Below are 18951 nucleotides of genomic sequence, written 5' to 3' on the forward strand. Positions count from 1 at the left end.
TGAAGATGACTACAGATACAACTTTCCTTTGAGTATAGATTAATACTTAATACAGACTGCAATAACTTAGGGAGGGAAATCCACATGGAGACTGAGTGATGAGGTAAAGAGAGACACAGGGAACTGTTTTCACAGGGGATGTTTTTTCTGGAAATGGCATCTGAGAAGGCAGTCAAACTGAGTAAGAAAGAAGGAAAGTCAGACTCTCCCACAAAGAGAAACATTTTGAAGATCACAGAGATGAGTGGAAATTTCCAGACCATGTAGACTAAGATGAGTCTTCATGATATAACGTGTCGTTCTCCCTCCAGGAAATTAAGAGTTATTAAACTGCAGTAGAGACAGCTGCTTCTGAGATGAAATCAGCCTTGCAACACCAAGAAGCAGGAGGGTGAGGGTGAGGGTGAGTAGCTGCTAACTTCCCATGAATACCAGCCCCACACAGCTTGTGCTTTCAAACAGGTGCACTGCTCCGGGGGCATCTGAATCTCCAAGCACCTGAATACTCATGGGGAAGTGTGAGGCTTGGTGTAGGGTCTGACCTGAGAGCAGATCTCAATGGTTCTTTCCTCAGCTGACCCTGTACTGGCTCATCCTTTGCTAGGAAGGGTAAAATGGATGCTCAGCCCCCTGGGCCAAACACACACACAGACTGCCAAGAAAACAAAAGCAAAGCAAAAATAAACACATGCGCACAGAAAAATCTCCCAAGTGGATAAGGGCTGTGCGTGCTATGTGTTCAGCATCCATCCCTAAGGGTTTTGCTTGCCAATAACAGAACTGTAAAGAAAGCCCCATCCCGTCCGGAAGAATGATTGTTTTGGTTTAAACGTTTGAAGAAGTCTCCCATCTTCCCTCATCGGAAGGCACAGCTCCCTGATCCTCATACCCCCATCCCCTGAAATTGTCTCAAACAGATTGTAAAAGCTTACATTGACGGAGGGTGTACTACTACGTGCCAGATACTCTTCTCAGATCTTTATGTGGATTAATTAATTTAATCCTCACAACAACTCGAATAGGTGTTATTATTGTCTTTAGGTTTCCCAGGAAGAAGAGAGTGAAATAAAGGCTTCTATGATACTGCTTTACCATGGAGTTCTCAGGGGATTGAGCCAGAGGAGCTAGCTACTGCCTGCTTCAAGTACCAATACTGGCTCAATCTATTGAGCTCATCGTCCAAGAAGCTGTCTAATGACTGCTGTTCAGGATGTCCAGCTTCCACCTCACATTAGTCAAAGGTTTCCCTTTGAAGATTTTAAATGCTCCCTTGCTTCCAGGCTGTACACGTGTGGACAACACTTGTGTCCTGCAGTAGGTAAGAGGCAGGAGGCACGTGGTATGGACACAAGGCTACAAGCCATCAGGCTGTACCTACGTCAAGTGAATTGGAGAAGACAAAACTAGTCACTGCCGTCAGTGGTGGCTGAAATACACAGAGAAGCCAAGAAAATCTGATGTGTTCATTTAAAAGTTTCTGATACAATTATTATATCTCCTTTTTCAAATGAGGAAACTTGGGCAAAGAGAAGTGAGTAATTCATGCAAGTTTCAGAAATGACAAGAGCAAAACCAAGCAGTCTGGCTCTGCGATGTTCTCTCTGAACCACTCTGCTCTCAGCTCCTACAGATGAACTGCAACTACCTAGAAGTCTGCCAGCTGCCAAGCTGCCGCTGCCACATTTGAGCACCACCGGTTGTGAAGAACTGGCTGGGAAACCAGTCAGTATAATAACATAAGTATTATAGATCATGTTCACCAATCAAAGAAAGGAGAATGCAGAGAGAGCTTCAGTGACCCAAGCAGTGTGAGTGTTAGAATCAGTTAGAAACTGTTGCTCATCCAAAAAAACCCCCAGAAATTTAATGAAACCGCTTCCAGGGCCAATGCATAAGAAATCTGGCTCATCGGAGAAGAAAAAAATTAAATAAAGACTAAAAACACAGTAGAAAAGATCAATAAACTGAGAGCTGGTTTTTTGAAAAGACAAACCAAATCAACAAAACTTTAGCTAAACTCACTAAGAAAAAGAAAGGACTCAAATGAAATCAGAAATAAAAAAGAAAAGAAAAAGAGCCCTTGCAGGGTGTTCAGTTGGTTGGAGCATCATCCTATACACCAAAAGTCTGTGGTTTCGATCCCTAGTCGAGGCACATAGTGGAGGCAACTGATTGATGTTTATCTTTCACATTCATGTTTCTCGCTCTCTAAAAGTCAATAAAAACATATCTTTGGGTGAGTATAAAAAAAAGAAAGAAAAGAAAAAGAAATCTGGCTCTGCTTACAGTTGGCTTTTATAATCCCCTGAATAAATGGGCAGCTGCACAGAAAGAAAAGATAGCATCTTCCCTTTCACTCCCTCCTGAATTTGAGAGGGAGCTCAATGGGTGATTCCCTGGGTCCAGAAGAGGAAGAGGTGCATCAGGAAACAGAAAAGTCATTGAAAAAAATGAACCCAAACTGAGTGGAACAACTCAAAACAAACAAGAGACCCAAATCAAAGGAGCCTTAAGACTGCTGGGCTGTAACAGCTTGAAGCCAAGCATTTCCCCTTTCAGAATGGGCGTTTCTTGTGATGTGAAAGATTTAGTTCCTTGAATTCAGAAACATTATTGATTTTATTTTAAAGCACAAAATTTAAACTGAACTTCTGTCTTTCCTTCTCCTAACCCTGAAGGTTGGAAGGCCACAGAACAGAAATTCCTGGTTGAAAGTAAGTGAAGGTGTGGCAAAGATGCTAAATACGGGTTGAGCTGATTTCTTCTACATTTCCATTAATTTAAAGTGCTAAGTTGCCTGTTTGCTCTAAAATATGTGATTGTCCTCTTTGTAGTGTCCCTTTAAATAGATTTTTCCTTTGGCTCTACCAAAAATAGCTAGAGAAGGTTCTTTGAGAATCCCACTCTTAGTCTTAAAAAAAAAAGGAAATAAAAAAACCCCACTCTCCTCCCCACTCCATACACATCAACAGTATCTCCCACTTCTTCCAGAGACCTCCCATCTATCATAAATAATAAATATTTCAAAAGAAAAACAGCTAGCTGATCAGGGAAGTAATTCTCCCAGCCCTTTTCTGCTTATTCACTTGTGTAATCATCAAATATCGAGTCTCTCTTTTGGGACTGGCAAATAGGCCAGAGACTGAAACCCAAATGCGTACACCAGGGCCAACCAGGTAGGGGGCATGAAAGAAGTAGGCTGGACATGAGAGACAAAAGGGACTAGTTAGGAACTGCAGAAGGCATGACCAGGGGGATGGGGAGTGGCCTCTATTCACTTCCAGACAATTGTTAGCAAGATCTGATTTTTTTCCAAGCAAAATTACCCCCAATACCAATGTTGCAAACCTGTCCAAATTTTAAAAACAGTAATGTGTGAGACAGCAATACCAAACAGAACACATGTGTGGGCTGTTCTGGCTAGAGGCCCTGGTTTGCAGCCTCCAGGTAAGAAAGAGATAAAAGAACACAGACTGCTGTCCCCTGGGAGCTTATGACCCAGTAGAAGTGAGAAGATACACCTCCAGGTAATGTGTCCAATGAGGTGGAATGTGATACACGCTAAAAGGGAAGAATAAGCAAAGGCTATGGGAGTTCAAGAAAGTGAGAGGACACTAGAGGCAGAAAGGATTATTGTAGGCGGTCATTTAAGCTAAGGCTGAAGAATGAGATAGACTCTGGCAGCAGAGGCTAGAGAGGGACCATTCCAGAGAGAAGAAAATTAGCTGCTCAAGGTAAAAAGAGGGAGCAGGAAAGGGGACGTTTGAGAAATGGTCAAGAGACCATCATGCTTCTACCCAACAAATATGAGTGTCCACTGTGTGCCACCCAGTGGGGATGCAATGATCATGAGGGATACCAGATGAAGTTGCAAAGTCAGGAAGGGCCTACTTCAGACCAGGCCTTGGGGGCCATATCCAGAGTTTGAGCTTAAGAGTGATGAGAAAGCTGCCTTTGAAGTTTTTTTTGTTTTGTTTTGTTTTGTTTTTTAAGCAGGGGAATCACATGTTGAGATTTGCCGCGTTCCATGTTTCCCGGCTGTAGAGCATGCATTCTGCGGACTGGAAAGCAGTCAGAGCTCCACCAGCCAGAGCAAGCCGGGAGGACACCTTTGCAAGCAGTTTGGAAAAGAGATGATGACAGCTTGGACTAAGGGGTACTGAGGGAGATGGAGAAAAGTGGATGGATTCAAGAGCAAGTTAGGGGTTAAAATCACCAAAACTATCAGTTCAGGGTAGGAGTGAGTGGGGCAGAAGTCAAATGGAACTGGTCAACGCGGCTCTGTGGGGGTATGAGGCCTCACCACAAGTGGCCCAGCAGCCATGCAATTCTGTCCCGGCAGCAGTGGGAGTCCGGCGGTTACTAGAGAGAAGAAAGGTTCAGTAGCCAGGGAGTATGGCTGAGAGAAGGCTTCCAGAAAAGCTCACAGGAGCTATCCATCTTAGAAAGCCATCATCTTAAAAGTACTGTTTTCTTTTCAATGTGTTTTGTAAAATTCCACAGCTATTTTGTTTGGACTAGTCTTGAAGGCAAGGAAATAACTAGCTCTTCTCATGTGTTTGACAGTTCTTCACTAAGCTAAATCTTACCCTCTAGACTTGGAATGGAGCAAGAAGGAATATTAGAGTGTCTATAAGATACATGTTAATGTCAAGTATCCATGCCAATTCCCATTTATTTTGACCCTTAAGAACTTCTTCAAGGAATGCTAGTTAACCACCGGGGCCTATCCTCCTTGGTGCCAAAGGCCTAGCAATGATTTTCTTTATAACCACAGGCATTTGCACATGAACTCAGTTCACTCTGCTTCTAGATCACTGAGGAAATATGAATGCATCCTTCTTGATTTGCAGGAATGCCTTGGAGTACTAAGACTCCAGTGACAGAAAGGAGAAAACACCCAAGGCATGAGGTGCTCAACCCTTGATAATTTGTGATAATGGAGTCTCCTACAGGGTGTGTCAAAAGTAGGTTTGCAGTTGTTCATATAGAAAATAATGCAATAACTAATAATAATACAAGAATAAATTCTGTTTCCCATATTCACAACTGTAAACCTACTTTTGCCCCACCCTGTATTTTGATAAGATCTCAACTGTATGCCAAGCATTTACCCTACAATATTCCTTCATGATCCCTGCAATCTATAGAATTTTGTCCTTTTTGGAAAGGTACAACCTGTAAGAGATCATCCAAATAAGCATTAGACAATAGAGTAATGAAAAGAATAATAAGGACCAGTAAGTAGCAATGAGATGAAAGTTGATTTTGCCCTCTTCATTTCTTTCTCCCCTTTCTTCACTCTCAAAAAATCTTGGAATGTTAGTATATATTGTACCCACACTGCAGATATATTCATCTCCTCTACCAAGCTGGCCTTTTTATTCTATATGTCTTGATCAAGTCAAAAGCCATGCCAAGCTTCCGGTCTTTCGGCTTTCGGTTCGGAGGAGGCTCAGGTGCAACTTTCTTCGGTCATCCCGAATCCGGGTTCATCAGATACCAGCTGCCTCCACCATGCCGCCGAAGTTGAAGTTCGACCCCAACGACATCAAAGTCAAATACTCGAGGTGCACCGGCGGGGAAGTGGGTGCCACATCTGCCCTGGCCCCCAAGATCGGCCCCCTGGGCCTGTCTCCAAAAAAGGTTGGTGATGACATTGCCAAAGCAACCGGTGATTGGAAGGTTCTGAGGATTACAGTGAAACTGACCATTCAGAACAAACAGGCCCAGATTGAAGTAGTGCCTTCTGCCTCTGCCCTGATCATCAAAGCCCTCAAAGAACCGCCAAGAGACGAAAAGAAACAAAAAAAAAACATTAAGCACAGTGGAAATATCACTTTTGATGAGATTTTCAGCATTGCCCGACAGATGAGGCACTGATCTTTAGCTAGAGAACTCTCTAGAACCATTGAAAAGATCCTGGGGACTGCCCAGTCGGTGGGGTGCAATGTTGATGGCTGCCACCCTCATGACATCATAGATGATATCAACAGTGGTGCAGTGGAATATCCGGCTAGTTAAGAACTACAAAGGAAAATGTTCCAATTAAAGATTATTTGACAACCAAAAAAAAAGAAATGCCATGCCAAGATCATTTAACAGACTTACTGCTCTCTATAAAATGCTGTTTTATCAAGATTATGTGCATTAGGCACTGTGGGCTGCCTACTCACACCTTTACTTCTATACTGATATCTACACGTCCCACAGGTGGCCCAGCTAAATCCTATTTGGTATAAAAATTCATGGTGGTTACATTCCTCTTGCTGGAGATTGCTTCAAACCAATGACATTCGATGGGAAGTCTGTTGGAGAACTTCTGGGAAAAGAATCATCATAGGTCTTAAAAAAAGACTCGAAGAAGAAATAATGTCTTTTCTGCCTCTGGACAACCACTAACATAGAAGGATGCAATGCAACAGCTTATGACCCTGAGGAGACCCAGCCAACGCAACGAGGCTGGCTGTAAGCAGGACCATGCAAATAACCTGAGTACTTCATGAACAGAGAAATGAACCAGCCCAGGGCTAACTTTTTGTAACAAGACACGAGATTTCCTTATTGTTTACATTATTTTGAAGTGGATTTTCTGTTTCTTAGAGCCCAAAGCCTCTTTGGACAAGCAAAAAAAAAAGGGGGGGCTCTGCTTCTCCAACAACATCCTAGCAACAAAAGAACAGTGGCTTCAAAATAGAAAAGAGACTAAGATTTATTTCTCAGTATGTGTTTTGGGAAAACCAGCTATAAAGGTATTTTTAATAGCCATTCCTGATGTATGGAGAGTCTTTTGAAATCCTCCCATGTAGCATAAACACTGTAAAAAAGTTACGATGAGCCACTGTGAATGGTATGTGTGGGGATATACAACATACTTGGAGTCATCATATGTAAACACCAGGGAACTACCATGAAATTAGTCTTTATGACTCATCTACTCTTATTTCCTTCTACAATTATAGGACCAGAAAGTGTTTTCTCTCCCCACTTGATGAAAACAGAGAATCACATGATTGAAAGGAAACTCAGGAAACTGAGGCTCAATGAGGTTGAATGATCTCCACAAGGTCCTGCCACTAGCTGGGGACAATTTTCTTTATTAATAAAAATGTTTTATGCTTGATTTTAAGAGTCATTTGATAAACACTCAATTTAATGCAAAGTCAGACTGTAAAGACATGGGAAATCAAAACTGGATGTTTTTAGTTTAATTATGAAAATAAAATCTTTTTGAACTCACTGCTTTGAGCTTCTTTCTAGTTCTAATACTTCCTAAATCCCAATCCATTCCTCTCAATACTATTTTTCTCTCCTAGAAATCCCTGCATATGGCCCGTTCTTCAGGCCTGTGGTTTCAAGAGACTGCATCCTAATGACCTGGGAAATAAACCGGCAATGCAGACTCCCAGGCAGAGTCTGATTACGCAGACCAGGGGAGGGACGCAGCAACGTTAATGCAAAGAAGCAGGCCAAGTGAGTCTAATTGTGGTGGGAGGCATGTGACTCTGGACTGTATACTAGATTCCAGGATCCAAATAGAAAATATCTAATTATCAGAGGAGATTTGAGCTGGAGAAACAAAAATATGTGCACAGTTGTCTATGATTTTAATGTTCCCTCTGAGGTCTGAAACAAAGCCGAGAGCTCTGTGATTTGAATGTGCCCTGGTAATCATATTTGCTTGGAGGTATAAAGTTTTATTCCTTCCCCTTTAAGACTTTTTTCCCCTCTGAATGCATTTCTACTTGGGATTAGATCTAAAATGTCTTAACTCTCCCTTCACAGCTAAAGGAAACCAATTTTGGAAAATGTTTCAAAAGAGCACTTTAAAAAATATACAATACGAAACATCTTCCCCTTGAATCAAACACCTGTGATGTGCAGGGCAAACACAGTAGGTAATGAGAGAAGTAAACACTGGGTTTTCCAGCAGAACCAGCCCTGAAACCAAAACTTAGGAAGGAAGCTGAACATTAAGTAAGTGGACCACGGTAACAATAGCTCAGGCATATCCTAGGGTAAGTCTGAACCTGAGAAAACTGGAATGAATTAGACAAACCTACCCCTTGTCCCAAGTTAACTTTCCCTTACTGCTTTATTTTAATAGGACAGTGCTGTAAATGAGCTATACATAGAGTTTAAATGGAATTTGGAACTCGGCTGGGTGCCAAAAAATCTTTTCAGACCTAAATACACACTTTTTACTGGACCCAGCAGTGCTCATTTACACCAAGACATTTCAAACCTGGGTGCTCCAGAGGCTAAGCACACAGCACGCTGAGAATCTGAGTCTGTGTGTTCTAAGGTCAGCACTGACAGACTCAAGTTATAGGCAGGAGAGCTCACCTATAGGTAATTTGTTAATGGTTAAGTTAACAAAGCAATGCCATATAACCTCATAGAAAGAACCTCGGAGAAATGCTAAGTATCAAAGACAACATATAATGCTCCAGAATTGCTATAAAATAACACTAGCAACAAAATTGGTTTAAATAGAAGGTTAAAAAGTCAAGGTCGCAGCTGTAACCTGCATATTCCAGCTGTAGGACTCCTGGATTAGGGACAAAGATGGACTGAGTTGAATGGGATTAGGAGAGCAGAGAGTGGAACATGAGGGAGATGGTGAACCATCATCCACCAGGAGATGAACAGGCTCAACTGTTCAAAATTGACCTTAGGGAGTTCTTTTTTTCTTTAAAGATTCCTAACAATCCTCAGGGCATTTTAAACATGGGAAAATTCAGTACTAGCTCTGCTGGATCACCCCTTACTCTTGGTCTCTCTCAGTGCAATTAAGATCTCATCACAACGGCACAGCTTAGAAAGCCCATTGCTTTCAGCTAGTTCCTAATCTCCAGCTGCTCCTAGCAGGCTGAGACCTTCCTAAGACCCAGTGACCAGAAAGTAGTCAGGAGCATCCCACACATGGTTGACTGAGTATACACCTGGAACTTCCTCTGTTTGAGTGCAGGCCTCCCAAGTACACACAGATTTGCAACAAAGATCTAAATGGGCTTTTCCGTTAACAAATGCCTGACCGGGTTGTATGGAACAGGTATCTCAGAGCATCTGATGTTACTTTTTAAAGCCCAGTTCCCATTATTTTCTTTGATATTTTGGGGGCATTCCCCTTGCAAACTGGCATATTCTCTGCTTTGCTTTGTTTCTGAACATGGATAAATTGTGTTCCCGGACCCCACCAGCAGGGTCCCAAGAATTCAACTCAATTCTGACACTATTTACATGCAGATAGCATCAGATTCCATAAGACTGCCCCTCACCCCAACACACACACACACACACACACACATTCAGACGCTGGACACAACCCCAGGACACAAACCCAGTTTACCTGTGCTTTTGAATGACCAGACACTGACTGGAGGTTCCAACGACCCCCCTTCAACTCAGAATGCCAATCCCAAATCCAGGTTGTCACCTCTATTTTTGACTCACATACATATATCAGAAGTTCCCTTAACAGCCTCCTTGGGTTCTATTACCTTGCTAGAAAAGCTCACAGAACTCGGAGATACTAGAACACTGGTTTATTTTAAAAGGGTATAGCTCAGGGGCAGCCAGATGGGAGAGATGCATGGGGCAAGGTATATGGGAAGGAGTGCAGAGCTTCCACGCCCTCTCTAGGGCGCCACTCTCCCAGCATCTCCACATGCTCACAACCTGCAATCTCTCTGAACCCCATCCTCTTGGTATTTTACAGTCTTCTTTACACAGCCAGGCCATTGGCCAATGGCAATTGATTCAACTTCCAGCCTCTCTCTCCTCCCCATAGGTCATGGGTGGGGTGGGAGATGCAGGACTGAAAGTCCCATCCCTCCACTCACAAGGTTCCTACCATTGGCAACCAATCCCCATCCTCAAGTGCTTTCCAAAAGGCAACTCATTAACATAACAAAAGATACCTTTTTCACTGTCAACACTTAGGAATAGAGCGGTCACTGGTAAGTCCAGGGCTGGTTAGTAGCTTAAGAACACAATCAACTCTACCATCCAGGCCTCTTTACTTCAAATCCAAGGTCTGTAAACCCACAACATACTCCTGTTCATCCTTGATCGTCAAAGAACATGTAACTCCTGAAAACTCTGCTTGGTGACCTTATCATGGAAGATGCCCTTGGCCATCACAAGAGCTAAAACCCCCTGAAAACTGCCTGGAGGCCAGGTTGCATGGGGCACTTCCCCAGCCCACTTTTGCAAAGACCATCTGGCACTTGCTGTTGTTATCCACTGCAGTTAACATTTCACACATTTCTTTCTTAAGCCTCTAGCATACCTGATGCAATAGTGGAAGAGGCAAACATAAGCAGAACTGAGACCAGTTTTAGGGCTAAGATAAGAACTTTCTAGAGGTGAGAAAAGAGCCAACAATCAGCTTCAAACTTACTTTGCCAAGTGGTTCATGAGCAGCTGTAACATCTGGCGGTTTTTCTCTGGGAGCCGATGAACAAGGCTGTGGATTTCAGACACCCGAGACTCCTGATTCTCCAGCTCTGCAAAAGTAGGAAGGAGGTAAAATTTGATGTGTCACAGCTGAATCAGTTTACAAGACAAAATCAAAGGAAGACAAAGGTTGGGTACTGACAGACTGAGGATTTCTCAAAGGATTAAGATCCTGTTCTGTGCCCTCATGGCTAGAATGACTAGATCTACAAGTGCTTTTAATGGTGCTTTCTGTAACAGAGTTCATTTACAAAAATGGCCATCAGAAAAATCAAGCCAAAATGATGACGTGATGAAATGGAACCAGTCAGCTGCACACTCAGAGCAGGAACAAACTGGGGAGCAGCTGACTTCTTAGAGTGACGGCTTCATTTCAAGGAAAGAAGGAACTTTATGCACTTGGCAAGTGATAAACAAATCGTGAGCAACATTGCAAATGTCTCAAATGTCAAAATAACACCTCAATGCAGCACCAGAGAAATCAAAGGAAATATCCAGTTATCCCCACACCATGTGTGACAGCCAGCCTGGCAAAGAAAAAAGAAATGGCACATCAATATGCGACTCTTTCTACCAACCTGTAACCTAGAGCATGGCCTGCCATGTTCTCTTGGTTGAACTTGCATAAGTGGCTCCACTTCTCTGGGAGGTTTAATTAGAGAATGGGTGCTATGGGTTAGGAACATCTCTGAGGAAGAAATCACATAAACACTATCTTCACTTCTAGCTTTCTCCCATGCCTTTTCCCTCCATGTTTGAATGGGTAAACTATGACTAGATAAGGCCATTAGAACATTAGATGCTACTACCAGTAAATTAGGCCAGTAGTACCTACCCCAGTAACAAACTGTGACGGCTTAAAGGAAGCAGGGAGAGGCACAGGCTATTGTTGTAATAGCATTGTTGGGTTTCATGCTAGATTTAAATCTGACAGAGAATCTTCCTGCCCCTACAGGAGGCCTGCCTCACGTAGACAGATTCCAGTGTACCTAGGGTAGCTTGCATCTAATCCCTATGTATTTTAATACCAGTAGTATGATGGCAGGAACCTGGATGATATGGCTGAAGAATGAAAGGAAGCTGTCAATAGAAGCCATAATAGAAAGCAGATTGGAGAGTTATATCAATGGTGTCTCTCATTCAGGGAAACACTTCCAATACTCAATGTAGGTAAGGTGCGAAGTATGATTCATTCTGCAAAATGCTACTCAAGGGCTGGGAAAAACCCAAGGAGTCAGAACTCCAATCATCAAAATTAGAAAGGCAAACCTGCTTTTCTCAACTTTCCACAACCCTAAAAACACACTTTGGAAGTTTCTCTCCTCTATGGTAAATTCAGCATAGCAGCAAGGCCCTTAGCAATTCCGATTTGGTTTAGTTTTTATTTCTGTGTCGAACTCATGAGCGTGTATGTGGGTAGTTTACATGCAGACAACAAAGAGATAATATTTATTTTGGGATACTGACTGTTTTTGAAGTAGAAAAATATATTCCCTTCCCCTTAAAACTGACAAAAAGAAAACGTACTTGCTGCTTTAATGAAACTTCTTTGAAACTGGTACATCATGAGTGGCCCTGGAAGCATTCTGGAATAAAAGGTTATATATTAGTTAGCTCAATCAAAACAATCAAATTTTTCTCTCTACATAGCAGCCAGGACATTGCCAAACTGTTCTCAAAGACAAAGATCATGGGGAAGCAACAGCAACTCATCTGAGTCCAATTTAGTTTCCCTTCTAAAAGGTCCTGAGATTTTACCTGAAATTTTCATTCTCTCTCCTTTTTAGGGAAAGAATACAACTATCTCATAGTCACAACTAGAAAAGAACTGGTGCAAAAGCCTAGCACAAACGAAGAGATTTCCTTTTCAGTCAGTGACTCACCCATAAACAAGAGCATCTTAAAACATGCCAGAGAAACAGGCAACTGGCTAAACATTTGCAAAAACCTGTACTTAAACTCTCATCTCCCCAGCACCTTGTTATTACAATCAGCTCATCTGTAAATACGATGAGGGACTTTGTAGGTATTTTTGTGGCAAATTCACTGTGGAGTTCTGCTGGAGAATGCCAAAGAGCTAGAACCCCTAACATGAGGCATGAAACAATCAAATTTTACCTGCTATTTTTTGAAAATATGTTTTATGCTTACTGTCCATTACTAAATCACTATCAACATGCAAAAAGAAGTGCTAAATGCAAACCTCTACAACATGGTTTTGTATAAACTACAATGGCAGTATTGAGGGTATGAATATTTAATGAATATGTTAAACTGTAAACTTGAGGTTTTTTCTAATAGTCCAAATAATAAGCTTCTCAACAGACTATACATTATACCTGGCTCAGATTTTATTTTATTCTCATTGCATCTCCTAATTCAACTCGTAGTCATCACTTACATTATATTTTATTCTTGACATCAAGATTCTTCTATCCATTCCTCAATAGCCAAAAATACCAGTTCCTTTCCTCCTTTGCTTTTGAGACAAGGGCACCTTTATAAAACCTAGACACCCTGCCCCCACCTTCCTATGTAAGAACTACAGTTAATAACTATAATATGCCTACCCTTCAAGAGCAGCATAAATTTCAATCTAGTCCTGAAATTGAGATGCAGATAGCTAGTCAATCACCCACTCCCTTAATAAGTGAGGGAGGAGTAGGAAGGTAGCAGTAATACCACATATATTATTACAGGAAAACAGTCTCTTCCCCAATACAGTGATATCTTCCAATCCCCGCTGAAGGAGTCAAAAAGGAGTACTGCTAAGTTCTCATTTTTAAGGATCGATGTCAGCAACTTATTCAATCTGCAATGCACAAATCTATCAAAATACAGAGGGCATGTAATCATGCATTCCCAACAGAATGGGATGGGACTCCTTGTGTTAATAGAGTCTTCAGGGATTTCAGGAAATACCATATTTTAGGTTCTGTTAAAGGCTAATTGTCATCGTAGCTTCTCATAAAAAACAAAGCTTCCTAAAATCACTCATGGTACCACTGCACAATGGCAACCCATCAACTATGGATGATTTATAATCGAAGTGACCAGCTGAGCTGGCTACACCCACACCTAAGCTGTTTCCACATCTCAAACACCCACCCAACAGTTCTCCGGAGGCTGAAAATAAAACTGCTTTCTTCCTGATGGCCTGATAACAAGCTGGCACCCTGCCCTGCAAATGGAAAGTCCCTACCTTAGGTAGGTCTTCAAAGCACTAGTGATGGTCTTGATCTCCCATTCCGCACAGATATCCGTTTCTGTTTCAGAAGCTGTTTTGGGGTCTAAAACGAAGAAAAGACAATGTGAGAAGTGGAGCAGAAAATACGGCTAAAAAACAGGCACATATAAAAACATTCAGCCTCACTACTAACCAAAGAAATCCAAGTTAAAACAAAATGACACCTATTTTTTTGCCAATTAAATTAGGAAAATGTTTAAAAATCCAAATGTCTATTGCAGCAAGAATGCAGTGAAACGGATGCTCTCATAACCTGCTGGAGGCAGTAGAAATAAATGCAGCATTTGAAAACCAATTTGGCAACAGTTACCAAGAATTATAAAAATGCTCATATCGCTTGAACTGGTAATCCCACTTCATACAATCTATTCTTAGCAAACAAGATAAGGCATGAGAAAAGTTACAGAATACCCTCAAAATGTTTAACACACTTAAATGTCCAATAATAGAAAAATGATTAAGTCAATTATGGTAGATCTACTTAATGGAATATTATGTTGCTTTTGCATGATAATGATGGCTCCTGAGCAATATGAAAAATGATTGGATTACCAGGTAATAAAAAAATATGTAGCAAAAATATCATGATTTAAAAGTTTGTGAGAAGTTCATATGAACAAAAGCTGAATGGAAATACTCTAAAATTAAAATAGTGGTTGGCCCAGAGTGGTAGAATTATGATTTTTATTTTTTTCTAAACTATGACTTGATTCCATTACTTTTATATATTTTTAAAAATTGCCTTAAGCCAAGAAATACAATGAGAGCCACCACAACTGTATCGGCTCCTGATCATGTCTTTTGTCCTTCTTGCATGACTTTTAAACAAATGGGTGTATTTTAAATAAGTGTGTACTGTTTTTAAAAAGATAATTCTTGCCCTAGCCAGTTTTGCTCAGTGGATAGAGCATTGGCCTGCGGACTGAAAGGTCCCAGGTTCGATTCCGGTCAAGGGCACATGCCCAGGTTGCAGGCTTGATTCCCAGTGGGGGGTGTGCAGGAGGCAGCCGATCAATGATTCTCTCATCATTGATGTTTCTATCTCTCTCTCCCTCTCCCTTCCTCTCTGATTAAAAAAATAATAAAAATTGAAAAAAAATTTATTGTAGTCTTCCTGAGCTGCATACAGGCAGGTGAGAAGATGAGGCAGAGGTTGGGGAATATGACCTGCTTCACAAACCAGGAAACCCCATCTTCCCACTGCCCAGGTAGTTGGAAGTGGAGACTTTCAGCGCATTGTAGGGAGGATCCAGCGTCCTCCTACTAAAGCCTAGAGATCTGCCTCCAGCTCCCATTCCTTTTCCTTTCTGCACAGCACCTCTTTTTCAGTTGGAATGCTACCCTTTTCTCACAACTACTCCACCTGCTCAGGTGAGGCTCTACCCTTCCCGGGGTGGGGAATGAGATTCAGGACAGACCAATCAAAGTGCAGCATCTCTATGGACCCGGGACTGGTTCAGGGATGGCCCAAGATCCAAGTCAGTTGAATGAGAGTGAATGTCACGGTTTTTTTAGGAGCTAGCGGAAAGGATATCTGCTATTTCCTGCTGGGCTTGCACCTGGAAGAATTTTTAATTGCTCTAAATACCAACACACGGAGCCTGAGCGTGAGTATAAATGACAAAACCAGAGATGAGAGAAGCAGAAAAAGTGGGTCTGATGACATGGTTTGAGCCCTTGAATCTTGCCATGCTTTTTAATCATTGGAGCCAATAAATGCCTTGTTTCCTGAAGCCAGTTGAGGTCAGGTGTTCTGTTTTTGTTTTGTTTTGTTTTGTTTTATAATCCAAAGAGATCTAAACGACACAGCAGGCAAATAGAGACAGCCACTGGATTGTCTCTTTCTGATAGTCTCTAAGAAAAAAGGGCCAAAGAGCCTTCCAGCTGGAAAGGGGAATGAGTCATAAGTGGGCACCGGGAAAGAACCCACTTTCATCCTAGTAGGAGGAAGCCAAACAGTCAGGAGTGGCTTAAGGATTTAGGCTAATCCTCAGGTGAAGGCACAAATCCAGCCGTATGGCTCCTAAAGGCAGCACATCTATGTGTTTGTAGGTGACCGGGCAATAATGAAGTCTATCCTGTCACATGCAACAAACAAGGAAGAACCCAAAGAGCATGATTTCATCTCTAGGCCCTACACAATGGGAAACTCTATGGAGTTCTCCCACAGCCAATTTCTGAAAAGTGAACGTGTTCACTTTTCTCCAAGTATCTAAAACCTCTGCAGCTTCAATTCTTTCCTTGCTCTGTCATCTCACATTCCTTCACGGTTTCTTCCTGCGTAAGTGTATGTACCAAAACACTTTGCTTAGCATAACCTTTTCCCCTCCCCGTGACCAAGACACATGGAGAGCTGCCACACTGCGTGGGTTCTGGACGTGAGACAAATGTTACTGTACATTTTTCTGAGGAACAAACCGACTTCTACCCTAGAAGAGTGAACATGACACTAAACAAGCAGCAGTTGGCAGGTCTGGGAGCTGTGAACTGTTCCATGAACCACATTTAGCAAACTAATGATTAGCTTCTACTTCTTCGGGCTCTGTAACCAAAGGAATATTGTGTAACATTACAGAGAGAAGAGTCACATTACAGCCGGCTAAAGGGCTTTTTATAGCACTGATGAGGCAAGGCTCATAACTTGAACACGTCCATTTTAATTCAGTTAATATCCCAACTAAATTGAAGACAGCCTCCCAAGCTAGCTCATTTTCAGAAAGTGCCGCTGATTTCGACACCTCCCTACCAATGCTCCACTCACTCACAGAAGCTTCCGGGTAGCCTCTGAACAAGGGGCAGAGATAAGATGCAAAACTTTCTTCAAACTCAGTACTTGTCTCCCACCATGTCTCTTGACGATTACAGTGCTTAGTAAAACTGCCCTAAGCCAGAGGAGCAGTGCAAGGAACAAAAAAGCATCATGTGGGTAAAGCAAAACGAGTGGACTTCTTCCTTTACTTACTCCCACATGATTTGGAAAAACAGGAGACACAGACTGAAAGCAGTGTTTACAGGGGGAGGTGGTCCTAGGACTGTCACACCAGGTCAGTCTCAAGACCCATGTAGTCCACTGTTGTGTTGCTGACAAAAACACGAGGGACCATGTGGAAGAAATATGAGGAAAGTCACCCATGTACTCCTACATTTCCTAATAATACATTTAACGTGTGCAAATTAAAACTTTTTCCTTTAATTGAGAAGGTAATATATGCACCTGGTAAAAGAAAAAACAACAACAGTCAAGCAAAACAAATAGATATACATTAAAAGGTTAAGCCTTTCCTATGCTAGAGGCAACTGCTAATATCAGTTTTGTATGCATATGCTCTCTCTAAAAGTATAAACAAGCAAAACAGGAATACATACAACTTTTTAAAAAATATGTTTTTATTGATTTTAGAGAGAAAGGAAGAGGGAGCGAGAGAGAAATACCTCCCATATGAACCCTGACCAGGGACTGAACCTGCAACCTGGGCATGTGCCCTGACCGGGAATAGAACCTGTGACTTCCTGCTGCATGGAAAGACACACTGGCTGGGGGACAGTTCGATGATTTTTGATAAATGTAAATAATCATGTAACCATCACCACAAAATATAAATAATTTCCATCCCCCCCCCCAAATTAGCCTGTGCCCCTTTTATAGTCAATCCCCTCCCTCCAACTCCAGCCAGCCCCTGGCATCCACTTTCACATACACAGTATTTCTGAAATCCATTCAAGTTGTTATATGTAGAATCCCTTTATTACTGAGTAGTATCCAATTTCACTGATATGCCATAATTTGTTCATCTAGTCACTAGCTGCTGGGCATTTATGTTGTTTTCAATTATTGGCTGTAATGAATAAAGCTTCTATAAATATTTTAATACAGTTTTTATATGGACTACATTTTCACCTCTTGGGTAAATACCTAGCAATATAACTGAGTAAAAGTGTGTCATTAGAATAAGAATGTTTAACTGGATCGGAGACTGCCAAATTGTTTTCCAAAATAGTTGGGCCATTTGCATTCCCACCAACAATTTGAAAGTTGCTTCACATCTTTGTCAACACATGATATCGTCATGTGTTTAGTTTGGAAATTTTAGTTATTCTAGTACATAACTCATTTTTTAAATTTGGTTTTTCTTAATGATTAATGACATCAGCCATCGTTTCATGTGCTTTTTGGCCATTTGTATATTTTCTTTGGTGAACTGTTTGTTCAAATCTTTTGTCCATTAAAAAGGGGGGGGGGGTTGTTGTGTTCTTATTACTGAGTTGCAAGAGTTATTTTTAATATATTGTGGATAAAAATCATTTATCAGACATATTTTTCAAATATTCCCTCCTGGTCTGTAGTTTGCATTTTCTTTTTCTTAATATCTTTTAAAGAACTGGAGCTTTTTATTTAAATAAAATTCAGTTTATCAGACTTTTCTATTATAGTTCCTGCTTTTGTGTTTCATCCAGAAATCTTTTCTAAACCAAGATCACAAAGATTTTCTCCTTTGTTTTATTGTAGAATTTTTATAGTTTAGCTCTTAGGTTTAAGAATATGATGCATTTTGAGTTAATTTTTGTACATAGTTTAAGATAAGGGTTGAATTAATTTTTTACCCACATGAATACCCAATAATACTTGAACCATTGGTTGAAATGACTGTCTTTTCCCTATTGCACCATTATCAAATATTAATTAACCATATGTTCTATTTTTGGTTTCCCTTGTCTGTTTCATTGATTTATATGTCATTCCTTAGGAAACACCACATAATCTTGCTTTCTTTCATTTAATAACATTCTCCATTCCATTACATCTTTGAGGAAGCAGTTTAAGTATACTATCTTCTATGTAAATACGACTTATTTTCATTTATCTTACAGGTAATTCTTTCAAGACAAGATTTAATAGAGCAATACAAAAGTATATTTGTTTAACTCTATCATATTATTTTCTCATTATAAAAGTCATATATCTTAAAAACTTTAATCACTTCCTGTATTTTGTGCCCAAGAATTCTACAGCCACTTCTGCTCTGAAATCCAAAACTTCCTACTGTCTCAAGTCCCTGTCTTAGGAGAACCTGCCTGAAGCATCCCAATAAGCAGAGATGAAGGTGGGAGGAGCAGAGGAAGGTGAGTTTCTATGTAAGGTCTCTATCTTCTGGGAACTGCAGGTGGTGGTTAGTAGTAACCTTACTACCTCCCAGAAGGATCACTCCCCATCCAAACAGCTACTATCTCCCAGTCCTGGCCAT

The 18951-nt window shown here is 41.2% G+C and overlaps 1 protein-coding gene and 1 pseudogene across 5 annotated transcripts in view; one reads left to right on the forward strand and one right to left on the reverse strand.

Annotated features, from left to right (window-relative positions):
• Nucleotides 1-18951, reverse strand: part of ARHGAP26 (Rho GTPase activating protein 26) — a 414762-nt gene that overhangs the window by 146397 nt on the left and 249414 nt on the right. For all 5 annotated transcript variants that reach the window (XM_070414706.1, XM_070414707.1, XM_070414705.1 and 2 more), the window contains exons 15-17: nt 13664-13751; nt 11989-12047; nt 10406-10511 (exon numbers count right to left, since the gene is read on the reverse strand). In XM_070414706.1, the coding sequence (XP_070270807.1) occupies nt 10406-10511; nt 11989-12047; nt 13664-13751 (253 nt within the window). The remainder of the gene's footprint in view (nt 1-10405; nt 10512-11988; nt 12048-13663; nt 13752-18951) is intronic.
• On the forward strand, nt 5451-6024 carry LOC139010366 (large ribosomal subunit protein uL11-like; annotated as a pseudogene).

This window comes from Myotis yumanensis, unplaced genomic scaffold (genome assembly GCF_028538775.1).
Source record: "Myotis yumanensis isolate MYYU_CA2020_CCGP unplaced genomic scaffold, mMyoYum1.0.hap1 SCAF_5, whole genome shotgun sequence".
NCBI lineage: Eukaryota > Metazoa > Chordata > Mammalia > Chiroptera > Vespertilionidae > Myotis > Myotis yumanensis.